Source organism: Mobula hypostoma, chromosome 7 (assembly GCF_963921235.1).
Source record: "Mobula hypostoma chromosome 7, sMobHyp1.1, whole genome shotgun sequence".
Taxonomy (NCBI): Eukaryota; Metazoa; Chordata; class Chondrichthyes; order Myliobatiformes; family Myliobatidae; genus Mobula; species Mobula hypostoma.
The window spans coordinates 53057555-53076982 of NC_086103.1; the positions used below are offsets into that span (position 1 = coordinate 53057555).

A 19428-nucleotide genomic window follows, 5' to 3' on the forward strand; every position below is an offset into this window, starting at 1 on the left:
TTGCAGAAGAGATTTACAAGGATGTTGGCTGGATTGGGGAGCATGCCTTATGAGAATAGGTTGAGTGAACTCTGCCTTTTCTCCTTGGAGTGGTGGAAGGATGAGAGGTGACCTGATAAAGGTGTATAAGATGATGAGAGGCATTGATCGTGTGGATAGTCAGAGGCTGAAATGACTAGCACGAGAGGGCACAGTTTTAAGGTGCTTGGAAGTAGGTACAGAGGAGATGTCAGGGATAAGTTTTTTTACGCAGAGAGTGGTGAGTGTGTGGAATGGGCTGCCGGCGACTGTGGTGAAGGTGGATATGATAGGGTCTTTTAAGAGACTCCTGGATACGTACATGGAACTTAGAAAAATAGAGGGAGATGGGTAACTCTAAGTAATTTCTAAAGTAAGTACACTTCAGGCAGAGCTTTGTGGGCCGAAGGGCCTGTATTGTGCTGTAGGTTTTCTATGTTACTATGTTTCTAAAATGCTTTATTTATGTTTTAGTAAATTATGTTTAATTTTTAGAGATCATTATCATGCTATTTAGCTTAAGAGGGTGCAGAAAAGATTTGCAACGATGTTGCCAGGACTAGCAGGCTTGATTTTTGAGAAGGCTAGATAGGCTGGGACTGGGTACCCTGGAATGGAGGAAGCTGAGAGGTGACCTTATGGAGGTTTATAAAATCTTGAGGGTCATAGATAGTGTAGGCAGCTACAGACTTTTCCCCAGCATGGGAAAGTCTAAAACTAGAGTGCCAGATTTATGGTTAGGAAAAAGATTTAAAGATGGGCAAATATTTCAGACAGACAGTGGTGGATATATGAAGTAAACAGCTAGAGGACATGGTAGGGCCACAGTTACAAAGACGAAAGACTTTTAGATAAATACATGGAGAGAATCAGTTGAGTTCAGCATGGATGAATTGGGCCAAATGGCCTGTTTCTCTGCTGTATAACTTTAATTTCATGAATACTGTAACTTGATAATACAAATGGACATCTTCTAGCCAATGATATTTATAGCTGTTTTCTGTAAAAACTGTTACTATTTTCATTGACTTATGTGAGTTCCATGCAATGTCAGCAAACAATGGACACAGCTTTTTTACCAGTTACTTTATTGAAATCCATCATAAGTTTTGTTCTAAACGCTCCTTCTTCAATTGAAAATAACTCTAGTTTGTCCTTTTAATTAAAATGCCCCATATACTGGAATCATACGAGTGAACTTTTGCTGCCCTCCATTGTTACATTTTGTAACCCCAAAACATAAAACTAATCTGAAGAAAAACATGGAGCCATGGATAAATGTGCTTACTTCGTTTTTACTTTAGAAGGGAGCTCAAATATGCCATTCAAGTTCTTTTACATATAGCCCACAGTGAATTATGTAAACAAAGAATGCTTAATCAAATAATGTATTTGCAATTATTACTCAAATATTATTGAAATATTCAATACAAACATTCCTCCCTGCTTAGCTATAAACTTCAACTCAATATAGAATGCATCTTAACTTATATACATACTTGTGTGTGTTCGTCTATCGTCGACGTCGATGAGGACCTCAACACCATTATGATGGTGTTGAGACTAGCACATGATTTGGATTTAAGTGAGGGAGAGTTGCGCAGCATCAGCCTCACTCTCTCTTCCCAATTCCCATCTGGATCCAGTGGTAAGACAGAGTCAAGACAGCTGGAGATGCGACTAGACACAGTGGATGACCAGGACGTCTTCTGTGTCTTGTCCTGCTCTACAGGTTCCACGACGCTTGCAGAGACCGCCTTCTTAACCGTTGGACCTTCCATTGGTCTCGTCTGCTCAATCCACCGGAGTCTGTCTTCACATGCTGGGATAGACATACTTATATACAATAGAACATGCCTCGTAGTACAATAATCTCTGTTTTGTTATTTTGTACATTATTATTGCATATTGGTAAATATTATGTATATTATTATTCTGTACTTTATTGTTAGGTAACATTATTATTATTTATTATTATTGCTAAGAGTGTTTTTAAATGTTGCTGCTGTAATGAAATCATTTCCTACTCGGGATCAATAAAGTACTTACTATATATGTGTGTGTGTATATATATATATATATATATATATATATATATATATAATGAATAGTAAGGTTCTGGGGCTTCCTCTGTGATAGCTGTAGGATTTGATTCTGGGGCTGCAGAAAGTAGTTTTGACAGCTCTGGACACCTTTTTTCTCTAACAATTGTCTCTGCTATCATCAACTGATCAATGTGTCACCTCTAGATGACATCAAACACAGTCGCTCTGCAGGAGAGTGTTATCCAGTTCTGTCCATAATCTTTCCAAGTATCCATTTTTGATCACCTCTGTAGTTCCTCGCCAGCATTTGATTGAGGAGTCCTGAACTTGTCTCAGCTATTTGACCCGCAAAGTCCCTCTGAAATTTGTTTTGAGGTGAGTCAAGTGTCAGTATAAGGGACAACCCAGGAACAGCATAGCTGGGAGTTATTGGTTGTGGAGTATGCTGCATTGTGACATGCAAGGAAGAAATTGGCAAGCTTCTGATTCAGTGTGAATGTGATATGTTCTGCTGACATTGCTTGCTGTGCCTTCGATAGAGTCTGGACAAACCTTATCACCAAACCTGACAAAGGGTCTTGGCCCAAAATTTCGACTGTACCTCTTCCAATAGTTGCTGCCTGGCCTGCTGTGTTCACCAGCAACGTTTATGTGTGTTGCTTGAAATTCCAGCATCTGCAGATTTCCTAGTGTCCACCAAACCATTTGTAGCTTGGTGGTATGGTGAAGATGTAATAGGTCTTATTCTATCCATTTTCAAGAATTACTGAAACTCTTATACAACAAACTGTTGTCCATTGTTATTAACTAATTGTTCTGGAACAACAATCCTTGGGAAGAGTCTTCTCAACTCACCAGTAGAGTGTGTGGCTGTAGGAACACCTCTGACCACTTTGGATACTCTACTGTCAAGAAATTTGGACCCATCAATGGTTTGACAAAGTCCACATAAATCATCTGTCAGGGCATTGCAGACCATTCCCAGGCATGGAGAGGCACTGCTCTTGGTATCTTCTGGACATGTTGGCATCTCAAACAGATCATTGCAAGCTACTCAATCTGCTAATAAACCTCAGAACACCAGACAAAGCTTCAAACCAACACTTTTATTTTGACCATACCTAGATAAGAGGCATGTAGCTCTTCCAACACTTTAACTCTCAGCTCGGATGGTACAACAACTGTCAATCCCTACAAAAGGCAACCCTGTCAAGGGCAAGATCATCCTGCTGCTGGTTAAAATAAGGGAACTGTAACTCCAGCCTTTTTTGGATGGCCATGTAGACCTGACACAATGTTGGGTTTTTTCTGGTTTCGCTCTGGATCATGTCTGCTATAAAAGGGAGACTTGATTTGCGTTGAGGAGAATTCATCAAGAGGAGTATTCTATTTTGCTAATTTGAGTTATTTCCTTTTTCAAGGATAAATGAGACCATCCATCGGCATTTCCATGATTTGTCATCATCTTGAATTCGATCTTGTAATTGTGCCTTCCAAGAAACAGCCCATCTCTCCATTCATGCTGCTGCTGTTAGGAACACCTGTCTGTAGATTGAAAATGGACACTAGTGGTCAATGATCAGCAATGACTAACTCTTTCCAATCCAAGTACTGGATGAAACGTTTTTCACCCCAAACGAGACTCGAGGCCTCTCTGTCAATCTGTGTGTAAATTGTCTCTGCAGTGGTAAAAGAATGTGATGCAAAGGCTATGGGTCATTCATTTCCATCACTCGTAACATGTGACATGACTTCACCTTTACCATAAGGTGAGGCATAACCGGCAAGCTTCAATGTATAATGTGGATCATAGTGTGTGAGTACAGTGTCTGATGTCACCATTTCCTTTGTCTTTTGGAAAGCCATCTCACACTGCTTTGTTCATTGCCATTTCTTCCCGATCTGCAGTAATCAGTTCAAGGGGTGGAGCACATTAGCCAGGTTTGACAGGAGCCTGTTGTAGTAATTGACAAATCATGAAACGGATCACACCTGTGACACATTCTTTGGCCTTGGAGCAACCACCACTGCTTGACTTTTCTCAGCAGACTTGTGTAATTCTTGTGTGTCAATGGTGTGACCACATAAGTATTACTTGGTTTAAAGAATTGACACTTGTTGCATCGTACTCTGAGCCCATAATCTTCTAATCTTTTTAAAACTAGCTTGAGATTTTGGAGATGCTCCTTGTCATCCTTACCGGTAACAATGATGTCATCCAGGTAACGCCAAGTGCCTGATATGCCTTACAGCTTCTGGTCCTTTACTTTCTGCCAGAGTGTAGATGCAAATGCTGCTCCAAAAATAAGCTGATGACAGCCCTTTGTGAATGTTTATGGTGAGAAGAACTTTGGATTCTTCTTACATCTCCCTCAGTAGGTAGGCTTCAACTAAGTCCACTTTGCTGAGGTGTTTTCCTCCTGAAAGGTTTCCAAAAGTATCTTCTTTCCGAGGCAGAGGGTACTTAGCTACTTTCAGTACTGGGTTGATGATGACCTAAAAATTATGACTGATCCTGACAGACCCATTCATCTTGGATGTCGAGAACACTGGCATTGTCCATGAGCTCCATTTCAATTCCTATTCTTTCCCTTAATATGTTTGAGTTTTCCAATACCATCCTTGAACACTCCTGTGGCATCATCCAGTACCATTCTTGATTTGTTTTCAGTTGATTTTATTTTAGGTGGTCTTATATACAAACACTGAATGGATCTCTAATCAAGTTGTAGTTGTCTCAGCCAATCTCATCCCCACGATGGTGGCTCTTCTGTTTTTACCACATACATGGCTTGTTGATTGTTGTATTTCACTGTTATGCATGTCATTCCCACAGGAGTTTTCTTTTCTTCCATGTACGTTCTTAGTTGGATATTTGCAGGATTCAGTTCAGTATCTTGGAAATGCATTTCAAACTCGTTTTGTGGAACGACTGACGAGCTGACCCAGGGTCCAATTCCAATTCAATTAATTTGCTGTTCATATCTGGTGTCAACCATGGTGCTTGTCTCTTGTTAGTTTTGACATTATGAATCTCAACGCTACTCGGTCCTCTGTTACTCCCATCATTATCAGATTTTTTCATCAACAATGTGCAGATTAGTGCTCCTTTTGAAGGTGCAACTTGACTCTTTACCTTTTTCTCCACCCAGTGCTGGCCATTTTTTGATTGCCTGACATGATCTTTGTATGTAACCTACTTTATTCCGTTTTCTGCACATTTTGCCTTTAAAGTTGCATTAGTCTCGTGTATCTAAGCCCCTGCCATAATGATAACGTGATTTGTTCAACCAGTCAGGTTTCTGTTTAGATGTTGCAATTTTGTTCATGCTCACCTTCATTCCTGACTGCAACTCAATTGTGTCTCTGGCTGCGGTTTCCATTGATACAACAATTTCAACTGCTCTTTTAAATGTGAGTTGTGCTTCAGTTAGGCATCGTTTTTGAATGTTTTCTTGTAAGATTCCACAATCTAAATGATCTCTTAGTGCATCATTAAGCCCATTACCGAACTGACAATGCTCAGACAATTTCTTCAATTCAGTCACATATGTTGAAATGGATTCCTCTTGCTTTCGATTCCATTTATGAAACCTAAAACTTTCAGCTATCAACAATGGTTCCAGTTCTAAATGTTTATGATATCAGCAAAGCTCATTTCAGCTGTTTGTTTGGAGCACACAAACTTCTAACAAACTGCCTGCTCTTCCACCAGTTATGCTCAGCAACAGGCACTCATTTCTCATTGGCTATTTCAATTGCTTCAAAATACTGCTCAGTCCACGCAGTATAATATTCTATTAACTGTTGTGCAATTGAACACATCTGTCTTTCCAACGTAGCCAAGCATTTCCACTTTTTTATTTATTAGTATTATTACACAGTGCATACTATTTAGGACCAGTGAATTTTGTCCAATTACTGTCTTTATCAAAATTGTGTTTATTTATTTATTTATCACTTCAAAGGTTTCAAAGGTACATTTAATGTTAGAGAAATGTATACAATATACATCCTGAAATTCTTTTCCTTTGCAAACCCATCCACGAAAACAGAGGAGTGCCCCAGAGAATGAATGACAGTTAAATGTTAGAACCCCAAAGCCCCCCAGCTCCTCCCTTCCATGCATTAACAGCAGCAAAGCGACGACCCCCTCCCCCACCAGCAAAAAAACATTGGCACCCCCCCCCCACTGAGCACTCACGCGTGCAGCAAAGCATCAATAAAGACACAAAGTTGCAGTACCCTGAAGACTACTCATTCACCAGGTAATTCGACATACCACAGGCTCTCTCTCTCTCTAATAAGGGAAAAAGTAGTGTCGCTGTTTCACAGCGAGAGGGGAGACATAACAAACAACTCGCTGATTTACGATATTAAAAGTCCATTGCATCGCTGTTTCTGAGTTCTGTGCCCAAAGAATTCGGGTCTCTGGGCACACAGTCAGAGATCTTTCGTCTCCCGTGACACACCGATTTTCCATGAGTCCGCCCACATCCACAGCCACGAAATCCCAAAACTCCAAAAGAGAGCTAATCTTCTAGGCCGTGTCCTTGGTATATCGAATAATGGCCAGTCGTGAGACCCCGAGAGTGGGTCCCATTCCTGCAAAGAACCGAAGTCAGCATGTAACTCCAGGTCAGGGTCTTCAAAAGAGCCCTGAAAGGGTAAAATAGAGATACTAAAGATGGAAATAGAGCTGTTTCCAAAGATGCAAGCAAAGGAGTGGCCGTTAGGCACCATTGTCTCCTAAGCTCCACCCCCCACTTATTTAGTGACACAGTAGGCCCTTTCAACCTATCACGCCACGCCAACAGACCTGATTAAAACTAATCTAATCTTGGAACAATTTACAATGACCAATTAACCTATTTGGTACATCTTTGGACTGTGGGAGGAAGCTAGAGCACCCAGGAAACAACCATGCATTCCATTGGAAGGATGTACAGGCTCCTTATAGACAGTGCTGGAAATGAATTCTGAACTTCAGATTGCCCCCAAGAGTAATAGAGCTGTCCTAGCTGCTATGCTGCATTGGCACCCGTCTTTCTCTTGACTGTCTTTCTCCTCCTTCCAAAGAAAAATGTGCTGCACGTTTTTAAACACGAATGTGTCACTGCACTTCTTTTAACTTGAACATCTCTCTGCGAAGAAAACATGTACCTCATTCTGTTATTGATCTACCCTATGTAAGGGGGTTTCGTCTTTTACGTTACTTCGTAGTCTAATTAAAATGGCTTCTTTGTTATGTTATACTTGGGAATGCTTCTTTGTTATGTTAAACGCTGAGAAAGTTCTTGCGCTAGCAGCTTGTTTTGGATTAGACTGTGATAAGAAGATGTTACAAACCAATTGGGATAGTTGTTATGTTTTTGGTGTATCTGAAGATATTGTATGCGCGGGGTTTTGGGGCAGAAGGCGGGAGAGAGAGAGACAGAGGAGGGACCAGGTTCCGTGAGTCCGATAATGGGGTCGGACCCTGAGCGGGGCGTTCGGCGAGGAGAGGAGACGGAGACGGAGTCGTGTGGAGTGTCTGGTTGACCACCGTTGGTGTTCCCAGGTGACCGGTCAAGGTGGTCCGCGGGGTCGCAGGGTGAAGAAGAAGGGTCCTGAGCTCCAACTGCTTGTGCACAAAGAGATTGAACTTTGTTAAGTGTGGCGCCTTTTATTTTCCTTTTATATTTTATTCTCTATTAATTATATAGTTCCAGTAATATCTATAAACTGTAAATCATTTAATCGTATCTGGTGTATTGTCTGTTATTTGGGTGGGGTGGGGTACATCACACAGCATCCACACAAACTAATTACCCAGTTTGGCGGGGCCGAGGGCTGTTTCCCTAGACGGCAGCGAGCTGAGCGACCCTGAGGCTGGCCAGTGGGGCTACACCTATATTACCACATTCCATTATACCCCGAGCTACCTGCCAGTCTAGTCATCATATGGGAGCCCAAGCACGGGAGGATGAACCCTGGGCGCCCTCCCAAGACTATGGTCAACACGCTCCTAGAAGACAGCAGTGCAGCTAATGTAGATGAACTGAACACACTGATGAGGGAGAGGGAGAAGTGGAGAGTCTGTCATCATGCCCGACGCCGGCACCCTAGGCCTGAGTCGACGTAGTAGTAGTAGTAGTAGTAGTATATAATGAATTGATATGTATGAAAAGAATGCAAGATAAACTTTTCAATGTACATTGATACATGTGACAATAATAAATCAATTTAATTTCCAGGACGAGGACTTTTCCATCTGTGTTCCTTGCTTGCTTCACTGGCTGCTGTTGAGGTTCTTCAATGCTGACCACCAGGACGTAGCTGTTGCTACCCTGGCTTGCCCTTTCTTCTTGCACCTTCAACTGGAACTTGCTGATGCTGGTTTGAGTTTGGCTGTGGCCCTTGTCTTTCCTGAGGATGTGGGAATGGCTTGCTGCTGGAGTTTAGTCAGATCCCTGCTCAGGCCTTCCAAAAATGTTTCTTGCCTCAACCAGTTAGGTGGCAAGGAAGGAGTGCCACTATTAATCACTTCAACGGACACTGGGTTGTAGAGAAGCATTGAATAGAACCAACAAATAAGTTAAAGGCAAGAAGCCAAGGCTCCATCAAGTCTGCTCTCTATAGTTTCTCTCCCCCGAAACTGATACTTACATTAAATATTCAGTCCCTAATTGTGGACTTATATGTGGCCAGTAACATCTGTTGTTACTGTGGTATGACCAACCTGTGAAATCAGACTGAATGTCTGGCCCTACTAGTTTTGTGGATTTCGAACGTTCCCATGATTCTCAGCTTGCTTTTCTGGAGATCTGCTTGGTCACACATACATGCAAAATCTTCTTCTTTTTCATGTGCCTTACGCGTTACACGCTTGGACAATCATGACTGTCCACATCGAACGATCCCTCGCAGTGTCAATGGTATCTCACACATTTAGATTTGTTAGTTCTTTCACGGTGTCCATATATTTTCTTCTTTGCGTTCCTCTTCTGCGTTTCCCAGGCATACGGCCTTATAATGTAAAGCATTCTACTTCTTGCTATTAGGGTGACATGCAAAATAATCAAAGTAAATTCTCCTGTTCAAGGGAGAAATATATGTAACAATTCAAGGGCAGAAATGCACTAAAATTATTGTAACAAATAATGGTAGTAACAAGCTACAAAATTCCAGAACTGAGTATTTTCTATCAAAGAAACCTTTAAAGGAAGTTGGGGAAAATGTGGAAGTGTTCTAATGATAATCTTTGAAAACATTTATCGTTTTAATAACTTCTCTTGTTTACTTTTACGTTGAAAAATCATGCAAATGGAAGCAGCATATCAGGGAATTATGGACCAATTAACAATTATCCTGGGATATTGCTACAGTTTATAGTTCAGGAAAAAAAATATTTGAGCATCTTGTAAATGTTCAGCTGATTAGAGTGTCAGCATGGATTTGTAATGGACCAGAATACTGAATGATTTTTTGTGGAAAATGTGTTATCTGGTTCATGTGCTATTTATTAGTGATGAGTATTTCTACCTCAATGCTGACCTGTGCTCAAGGGTTGGAGAGGATAGTGTACGGTTCCATACTGATAGTTTCCAAAGCAATTCTAGGCACTACAAATTTGGAAAAAAATATTGAAAATCGACAAAATAGCCTACAGATTTTGAAAACATGAAATAAAAGCAGAAAATGCTTGCTAACACACATGAAATGCAGGAGGAACTCAGCAGGTCAGGCAGCATCAATGCAGATGAATCAGCAGTTGAAGTTTTGGGCCCAGACCCTTCTTCAGGATTGGGGAAGAAGGGGGGAAATGCCAGAATATTAAGGTGGCAGTATGGGAAGGCGAATAGGTAAAAGGTGTGAAGTGAAGCCCAATGTGTTGGAAAAGTAAAGGGCTGGAGAGAAATGTATCTGATGGGAAAGAAAAAAAAACATAAGAGAAAGGAATGGAGGAGGGGTCTCAGGGGGAGGTAATAGACAGGTGAGAAGAGGAAAGATGCCAGAGTGGGGAATAGAAGAAGAGGGGAGGAGGAGGGAACTTTTTTTATTAGAAGGAGAAATCAATATTCATGCTATCGGGTTGGAGGCTACCCAAATAGAATACAAGGTGCAGCTCTTCCAAACTGAGGGTGGCCTCGTCGTGGCACAAGAAAGAGGGAATGGACCGACATGTCGGAACGGGACTGGGAATTGGAATTAAAATGTTATGCCACGGAGAAGTTCCACTTTTGGAGGATGGAGCGGGTGTGCTCAATGAGGTGGCCTCTCCAATTTACGATGGGTTTCATCAATGTAGAGGAGGCCGCATCGGGAGCACTGAACACAATAAGCGACCCTAACAGATTTGCATGTGAAGCATTGCCTCACCTGGAAGGACTGTTTGGAGCCCTGAATAGAAATGAGAGAGGAAGTAAATCAGTCGGTGTAGCACTTCAGCTGCTTGCAAGGCTAAGTGCCAGGAGGGAGATTAGTAGGGAGGAACAAATGAACAAGGAAATCATAGAAGGAGTGATCCCTGTAGAAAGTGAGGGGGTGGGGGGTAAACATATGTTTGGTAGTAGGATCCCTTTGGAGATGGTGAAAGCTGTGGAGAATGACGTGTTGGATATGGAGGCTCATGGGGTGGTACGTAAGGACAAGAGGAATATTATCACTGTCACTGCGCCAGCAAGGTGGGAGTGAGCACCAATGTCTAGGAAATAGAGCAGATGCAAGTGAGGGCAGCATCAATGGCGGAGGAGGGGAATCCCTGTTCTTTAAAGAAGGAAAATATCCCTTATGTCCTGGAAAGGAACACCTCATTCTGGGAACAAATGCAGTAGAGACGAAGGAACTGAGAAAAGGGAATAGTGTTTTTACTGGAGATAGGGTGGAAAGAGGTATAATGGAGTAAACTATGGGAATCAGTTGGTAGATGTTGGTCAAAGGTTTGTCTTCAGAGAAGGAGACGGAGAGATTGAGAAAGGGGAGGGAGGGGTCAGATATGGACCAAGTGAATTTAAGGGCAGGGTGGAAGTTGGAGGCAAAGTTGATTAAATGGACGAGCTAAGCATGGGTTATGAAGCAGCACCAATCCAGTTGTTAATATCGCAGAAGAATCGGGGAGCATTACTGGAGATGAACTGTTCTATGTAGTCAATGAAAATGCATGCATAGCTGGGGCCTATGTGGGTGGCCATGGTTACTCCTCAAATCTGGAGAAAGAGGGAGAGCTGAAGGAAAAATTGTTGAGAGTATAGACCAGTTTTGCCAGATAGAGGAGAGTGGTAGCGGAGGGGAACTGTTTGGTTCTTTTATTGAGAGAGAAGTGGAAATGTTCAGCAAATTAGGCAGCATTCGTGGAAAGGAAACGGCAAGACTACTTGTTCACCCGGTAATTCAACGTACCACAGGCTCTCTGTCTCCCTAATAAGGGAAAATGGGTGGCCCTGTTTCACAGCGAGAGGGGAGACATAACAAGCAACTTGCTAATTTATTATGTTAAAAACCTGTTCCGTTGCTTTTTCCGACTCTGTGCCCTGAAAGTTGGCCCCAGAAAGGCTCCGGTCTCTGGACACACAGCCAGCAGTTAACTCACTGCTCCTGATTTTCTGTGTTCTCCCGTGATGCCTCAGTCAGGGGCACCGACCTTGAATCAGCTCATCTCCAGAGCCACCAAAATCTGGCACCCTGAAGGCGTGCTAGTCTTCCAGGCCATATCTTTGGGATATCAAAAAGCAGCCAGTCGTGAGGCCCTGAGAGCGCAAGAACAAAAGTCAGAGTGTAACTTCAAGAACCTTGAAAAGGGAAAAAAGAGATATCAAAGATAGAAATAGAGCTGTTTTTTAAGATGCAAGCAAAGGAGTTGCCATTTAGCGCCACCGTGACTTTGCTCCGCCCTCTGATTTCACCCTTCTTGATGCACTTTTTCCCTTCTGTTACTGTATCAATCTGCCTGTAGGTGCTTATGCCAATCATTTTTGAAGAGTGTCATAAAACCCCAATGCAAGTTGCTGACAGTCAACCAGTTTAGATTACTAAAAGGAGTATAGGTTCTTTCAGGTTAATGCTTTCATAAACGAATATACAGAGAGAGCTTGAAAGGGTGCATACTTCATTGAAGGCAATTCCTCTCAACTGACAGCAATATCTGGTGCAACAACAGTCATATCACATGGTACGCTCAGTTGTTCCAGTCATATTTATACATCTGCAACAAAATCTATTATGCTCTGCTCCCTAGCTAATCTTCAAACACCACTTAATTTTAAAGGGCGTTCACTAATTTCCCTGCACATCAAATTATTTATTTTTATATTTTGGGTATTACACCAAAATACCCTGCCAGGCTACTGGAGGATGCTATTATTTCACAATGGAGGGAAGCCATTGGAGCACATGTTTTAGAATGTATGTTATATAGAATCTATCTTATAGAGGAATGCCACAGTAGCATTAGCAGTTAGTATGGCGACTATTACAGCTTGGGGCGTCAGAGTTCAGAGTTCAATTATGCTCTGTTTGTAAGGAGTTGTGCGTTCACCCCATGAATGTGGAGTTTTCATCCAAGTGCTCCAGTTTCCTCCTACCATCTAAAGATATACCTGTTAGTAGGTTAATCGGTCATTGTAAATTGTGCTGTGATTTGGCTGGGATTAAATAGCGGGCTGTTGAACAATGTAGGTTTTCAGGCCAGAACACTGTATCTCTAAATAAATAAATACCTACATAAATAAATAAATTCGCTTTCAAAGGACATACTGTATTTGGAGCCTCTTCAGGAATTTGGATTTTGCTATTGCCCTTTGTAGCTTTCTTTATAAAATCCGTCCTTTTTGATTCTACCTGCTCATCTTTTTCTCACTTTTTAAATGGGTGTTTCTAAATTTGGAAATATTTAGAAAGCAGTGTAAGCATACTTCTGATATTACCCCTCCAATATATACAATATTGCAGAGAGTTCATTTGGGATTTATCTCACCACAAACCCAGCCATTTACATTTTATTCACTGTTCAGAGTATAAATGTTGCTGGTGATTAGTGATGCAAATTTATTTTTATCACCAAAATGATATGCGCAGGGATTCCATACTTTAGCTTTCCAGTTTTGAGCTAGAGTAGCCAACTTTCGGGAAACAAGGTACATCAGGGGTAGGTTGGTAATGGGTCTTTGGAACATAGAACATAAAACAGCACAGCACAGGACAGGCCTTTTGGTCAATGATTTTGTGCTGACTTTTTAACCTAGTCTGAGATCAATCTAACACTACCCTCCCATGTAGCCCTCCATTTTTCTTTGACTTAAAGATGTTTAGTTTAAGATCTCTATTCTCAGACACTTCAGTGAATGGGTCTACATTGACTTGAAACTCAGCCTGAGTGTGCACATATGCGAATGTCCTCTGTAGACTGCAGCTCGATGTCTGAAGTTGGAGTCACATGGCTCTGGTGTGGAGACAACAAAGGATGATCATTTTTCCCATTCTACACCACTGAGGAATTTGCTGGAGATGAGGTGTAAGATTTTGGCAAAGAAGGTTGAAAAGAGTGTTAGTCATAATCATAGTCATAGTCGTACTTTATTGATCCTGAGGGAAACTGTGTTTCGTTACAGTTGCACCAACCAACAATAGAAGACAGATATAGCAATACAAAACTATAAATAATTAAATAATAATATGTAAATTATGCCAGGAAATAAGTCCAGGACCAGCCTATTGGCTCAGGGTGTCTGACCTTCCAAGGGAGGAGTTGTAAAGTTTGATAGCCACAGGCAGAAGTGACTTCCTACGACGCTCAGTGTTGCATCTCGGTGGAATGTCTCTGGATGAATGTACTCCTGTGCCCACCCAGTACATTATGTAGTGGATAGGAGACATTGTCCAAGATGGCATGCAACTTGGACAGCATCCTCTTTTCAGACACCACCGTCAGAGAGTCCAGTTTCATCCCCACAACGTCACTGGCCTTACGAATGAGTTTGTTGATTCTGTTGGTGTTTGCTACCCTCAGCCTGCTGTTCCAGCACACAACAGCAAACATGATAGCACTGGCCACCACAGACTCGTAGAACATCCTCAGCATGGTCCGGCAGATGTTAAAGGACCTCAGTCTCCTCAGGAAATAGAGACGGCTCTGACCCTTCTTGTAGACAGCCTCAGTGTTCTTTGACCAGTCCAGTTTATTGTCAATTTGTATCCCCAGGTATTTGTAATCCTCCACCATGCCCACACTGAACCCCTGGAGGGAAACAGGCCTCCTCAGGTCTACCACCAGCTCCTTAGTCTTTTTCACATTAAGCTGCAGATAATTCTGCTCACACCATGTGACAAAGTTTCTTACCGTAGCCCTGTACTCAGCCTCATCTCTCTTGCTGATGCATCCAACTATGGCAGAGTCATCCGAAAACTTCTGAAGATGACAAGACTCTGTGCAGTAGTTGAAGTCCGACGTGTAAATGTTGAAGAGAAAGGGAGACAAGACAGTCCCCTGTGGAGCCTCAGTGCTGCTGATCACTGAAGTAATAGCACAGTCTTCTTTGATCCTATTCTGCATTATTGGATTAGATCTGTGATGGGTACATTAGTTAGAATTATTGCTTGAATTTTGTCATGCAGCAGATAAGGATGAGTTTCTATCGACATTTGATAAGGATTCTTGATGAATGAAGGTTCTTGTGTGGTTGAAAAAGGCAGTGTAAGCTGGATAATGATGCTCCCTGCATTATTCTTGGGAACTTTCATACAGTTTAGATCATTTCTGTCGTGCCAATTGAAGAATGGAAATCACACAATGACTCAAGAAGCAGTTCTTTAGCAGCTGGGAGGAGACAATTAAAAAGAGCCTCAGAAGACAGCAGAGCCCCTGAATTCTTCCATGACATCTCATGTAACAAACCTGCTGTCACAGGAACCAGGCCAGTGAATTTTCTGTACCATGACTTTGTGAAAATCATATCCATATTTTAGGTAAGGAAGCCAAAGGTGCACATAATTCTCTCCAAAACTCTTAGTAACTACAGTAAAACGTCTTCACTCCTGTACTCTCATCCTCTTGTAACAGAGGCCAGCATGCAATTTGCTTTCCTAAATGCAAGTTATACCAACGTATTGGCTTTCAGCAACTTGTATCACTTTGAAACCCACAGATATAAAAATCTGTTATTATCTTGAAAAAATAGACATTTTTCTATCTGTGCACTCAAGTGGATGATCCTACATTTTTCAAAATTGTATTCAATCTGAAATATTCCTGTCCTGTTATTTAGTTTATCTATACCCTTAAAGACTCTTTACATCTTCCTCCCTACCTTTAATAACTCATAAGCATACAACATAAACTATATTATGACAATCAGTTCATACACATTGACCTTGGAAACTATGCTTAAATCCATAATTGTCACCATTTTGGAAGTGGTAATGATTCCAACTGCGGTAATATGAAGTGACCTGAGACAATTTGCCTGATTATTGAAAACAATAATCAAAATAATTTTTAAGAGCTGATTGTTTTATGTGGCAAAATATTTGCATATACTACTTGCACATACTAGACCAGAAGTTGCAAATTTGTTGAAACTTGAATTTGAAAATATGTAGGTTTGAAAAGAGGCAACGTAAAAATTAGCATGATGCTATTGCAGTGCCTGCTATAGGTGACTGGAGTTTTATTTATTTTTATTTAGTGATACAGCAAGGAGTAGGCCTTTCTGGCCCTTTGAGCCTTGCCATCCCAGTTACATCACAACCCTGATTAACCCTAACCTAATCACAGGACAATTTACCACAACCAATTAACCTACTCTGTACGTCTTTGGATTTTGGGAGGAAACCAGAGCACCCAGGGAAAACCCATGCAGGAAAACGGGGAGGACATACAGAGACTCATTACAGAACAGTTTCAGAATTGAACTGTGAACTCCAGTATGCCCTGAGCTGTAATAGCATCGCGCTAACTGCTACACTACCGTGGCACCCATTCACGGGTTCAATTGCCATCATTGTCTGTCAGGAGCTTGTTCATTCTGTTTCCTTCGGGTGCTCTGATTTTCTCCCACATTTCAAAGATATACACATCAGTGTTAGTACATTGTGGGCATGGTTTGTGGTGCCAGAAGCATGGCAACACTTTCAGTCAGCCCCTAGCACATATTTGGACTATGTAGGTCATTGACACAAAATGATATTTTTCACTTTGTGTTTCAATGTACACGTGACAAAAAAAGTTAATTTTTATCTTTATCTTTAAATTTATTAATGAATGCACCAGAAAAGATGACTAGAGTGCATTAGTTGTTTTTTGTTGTCTTTTGTTCTTTTGTCTCCTTTATTTTTTAGTGTGAAACTACATTTAATGGATCTAATTTTATATGTGACCCATTAAGCAGTGCTCAAAGATTCCCTTACAGGATTGAGAGAGTAAGTTTCCAATGAAACAAGGAAGGAAAAGTTTACATTATTGCAATTAAATTAGTCTCCCATGCCATGGGCCTATAAATATTAGAGTTTAATGCAAAGAAGTACCCACAATTCCATTTTCTCCACCATATGTTCCTAATATCACCTCCGATTCACCTTATGAGTGAATTAGTATCCTGACATTTAAATCGTTGAGCTAATTTAGAAACATGCAAATACTAATTTGTACTATGTTTTTTCTAGGCACAGGAGGTGAAGTACCCCTGAACACTTTGGCAGTTCGCTTGTTGATGGGTTTTTGGTGGCTCTTTGTGTTTATAATTATCTCAACATACACTGCAAATCTAACTGCCATCTTGACCAGTAATCGTATTGAAAACCCTGTTCGGTAAGACATTTCTATCATTTATCAGTCCTGATGAAGGGTCTCGGCCCAAGACATCAACTGTTTATTCCTTTCAGTAGATGCTGCCTCACCTACTAAATTCCTCCAGCATTTTGTATGTATTGCTCAGAACATAAGGGCCTCTCTTCAGAACAATGAGGAGGAGAAATCTCTTTAGCCAGAGGGTGTGAATCTGTGGCATTCATTGCCACTGATGGTTTTGGAGATCAAGTCATTGGGTAGATTTGTATTAGAGGTTGATAGGTTCTTGATTACTAAGAGCATCAAAGGTTAAGGGGAGAAGGCAAGAGAATGGTGTTGAGAGGGATAATAAATCTTTCTTTTTCAATCTTTTTATTAGTTTCAACAACAAACACATTACAAAAAGTAAGTACATAATACTTGGGATTATGTTAATTGATAGCAATTATTAAAGTTTACAGTCAGGTAACACAAAGTTAAAAACATCCCAAAATCACACAGATCAGCAACAAAATATATAAAGAGTATACATAAAATATAAAATATCATAAAAAGAGAAAAAGAAAAAAAAATCCCCTAAAAAAAAACTAAACTACTCAAACTAAAGAAAACTACAGAAAAGAAAGAAAGGGCTATTATGATATCTCAGAAAGAACCAATAGTGTCGCCACTTCTGCTCCTCTCCACAAATATTGAAATCATGAAATAGATTGGCAAGGGTCAAATTGCATCATGTGGAAGCATTGAATAAATGGTCTCCAAGTCTCATCAAATTTAATAGATGGGTCAAAAATAACACTTCTAATCTTTTCTAGATTTAAACAAGATATAGTTTGAGAAAACCAATGAAATGTTGTAGGAGGATTAATCTCTTTCCAATTCAATAGTATAGATCTTCTAGACATTAAAGTAACAAAAGCAATCATCTGACAAACTGAAGGGGTCAAATGATCTTTTTCAATCATTGGTAAACCAAAAATGGCAGTAATAGGGTGAGGTTGTAAATCAATGTTCAAGAGAGTGGAAATAATATCAAAAATATTGTCCTAATATTTCTTCAGTAAAGGACAAGACCAAAACATATGAGGTAATGAAGCTATCTCAGAATGATATCTATCACATATAGGGTTTATAGGAGAGTAATAACGAGCTAATTTATCCTTAGACATATAAGCCCTACGTACGACTTTAAACTGTATCAACGCATGTTTAGCACAAATAGAGGAAGAATTAACTAATTGAAAATTTTTTTGCCATTTCTCGATAGGTAAGGTAAGCTTAAGTTCCTTTTCCCAATCATTCTGAATTGTTTTGGAAACATCTGGATTTATTTTACTAATCATATTATAAATAATTGCTATTGAACCTTTCTGAAAAAGGTTTAGATCCAAAATTTTTTCCAATATATCAGTGGAATATGAAATCGGAAATGTAGTAAGAATAGTATTTAAAAAGTTTCTGATCTGTAAATATCTGAAAAAATGCGATCTAGGTAAATTATATTTATTAGATAATTGTTCAAAAGATATAAAACAATTATCTGAAAATAAGTCAGAATAACGTATTACACCCTTTGTTTTCCAAACCAGATATGCTTGATCCAAAAAAGAAGGCTGGAAGAGAAAGTTATATATAATAGGGCTAGTTAAAATGAATTGATTCAGTCCAAAAAATTTTCAAAACTGAAACCATATTCGAAGAGTATATTTAACTATTGGGTTATTCATTTGTTTGTCCAGTTTAGAAAAATCAAAAGGAAGTGGGGTCCCTAAAATAGAACCCAATGAAAATCCTGAAACAGAATTACATTCAAGATTGACCCATTGTGGACTAGGAATTGTAATCCAATTCCATGTACAAAATTTTAAATAACGAATATTAATCGCTCAATAGTAGAATCTAAAGTTTGGCAATGCTAAGCCACCCTCCTTTTTGGGCTTCTGTAAGTGTCTTTTACCTAATCTAGGATTTTTATTCTGCCATATGTATGAGGATTTTGAATCAACATTTTCAAAAAAGGATTTTGGAATAAAAATAGGCAATGCTTGAAATAAATATAGAAACTTAGGTAAAATAATCATCTTAACAGCATTAATCCATAGTCATAGTCATAGTCATACTTTATTGATCCTGGGAGAAATTGGTTTTCGCTACAGTTGCACCATAAATAATAAATAGTAATAGGAAAATAAATAGTTAAATAGTAATATGTAAGTTATGCCAGTAAATTATGAAATAAGTCCAGGACCAACCTATTGGCTCAGGGTGTCTGACCCTCCAAGGGAGGAGTTGTAAAGTTTGATGGCCACAGGCAGGAATGACTTCCTATGATGCTTTGTGCTGCACCTCGGTGGAATGAGTCTCTGGCTGAATGTACTCCTGTGCCCACCCAGTACATTACGTAGTGGATGGGAGACATTAACCAAGATGGCATGCAACTTAGACAATATCCTCTTTTCAGACACCACAGTGAGAGAGTCCAGTTCCATCCCCACAACATCACTGGCCTTACGAATGCGTTTGTTGATTCTGTTGGTGTCTGCTACCCTCAGCCTGCTATTCCAGCACAGAACAGCAAACATGATAGCACTGGCCACCACAGAC

At 40.3% G+C, this 19428-nt stretch overlaps 1 protein-coding gene across 1 annotated transcript in view; it reads left to right on the forward strand.

Moving 5' to 3' along the window:
- Window positions 1-19428, forward strand: part of LOC134348912 (glutamate receptor ionotropic, delta-2-like) — a 595898-nt gene that overhangs the window by 516294 nt on the left and 60176 nt on the right. The window contains exon 12 of the mRNA XM_063052714.1: window positions 16707-16845. Within this exon, the coding sequence (XP_062908784.1) occupies window positions 16707-16845 (139 nt within the window). The remainder of the gene's footprint in view (window positions 1-16706; window positions 16846-19428) is intronic.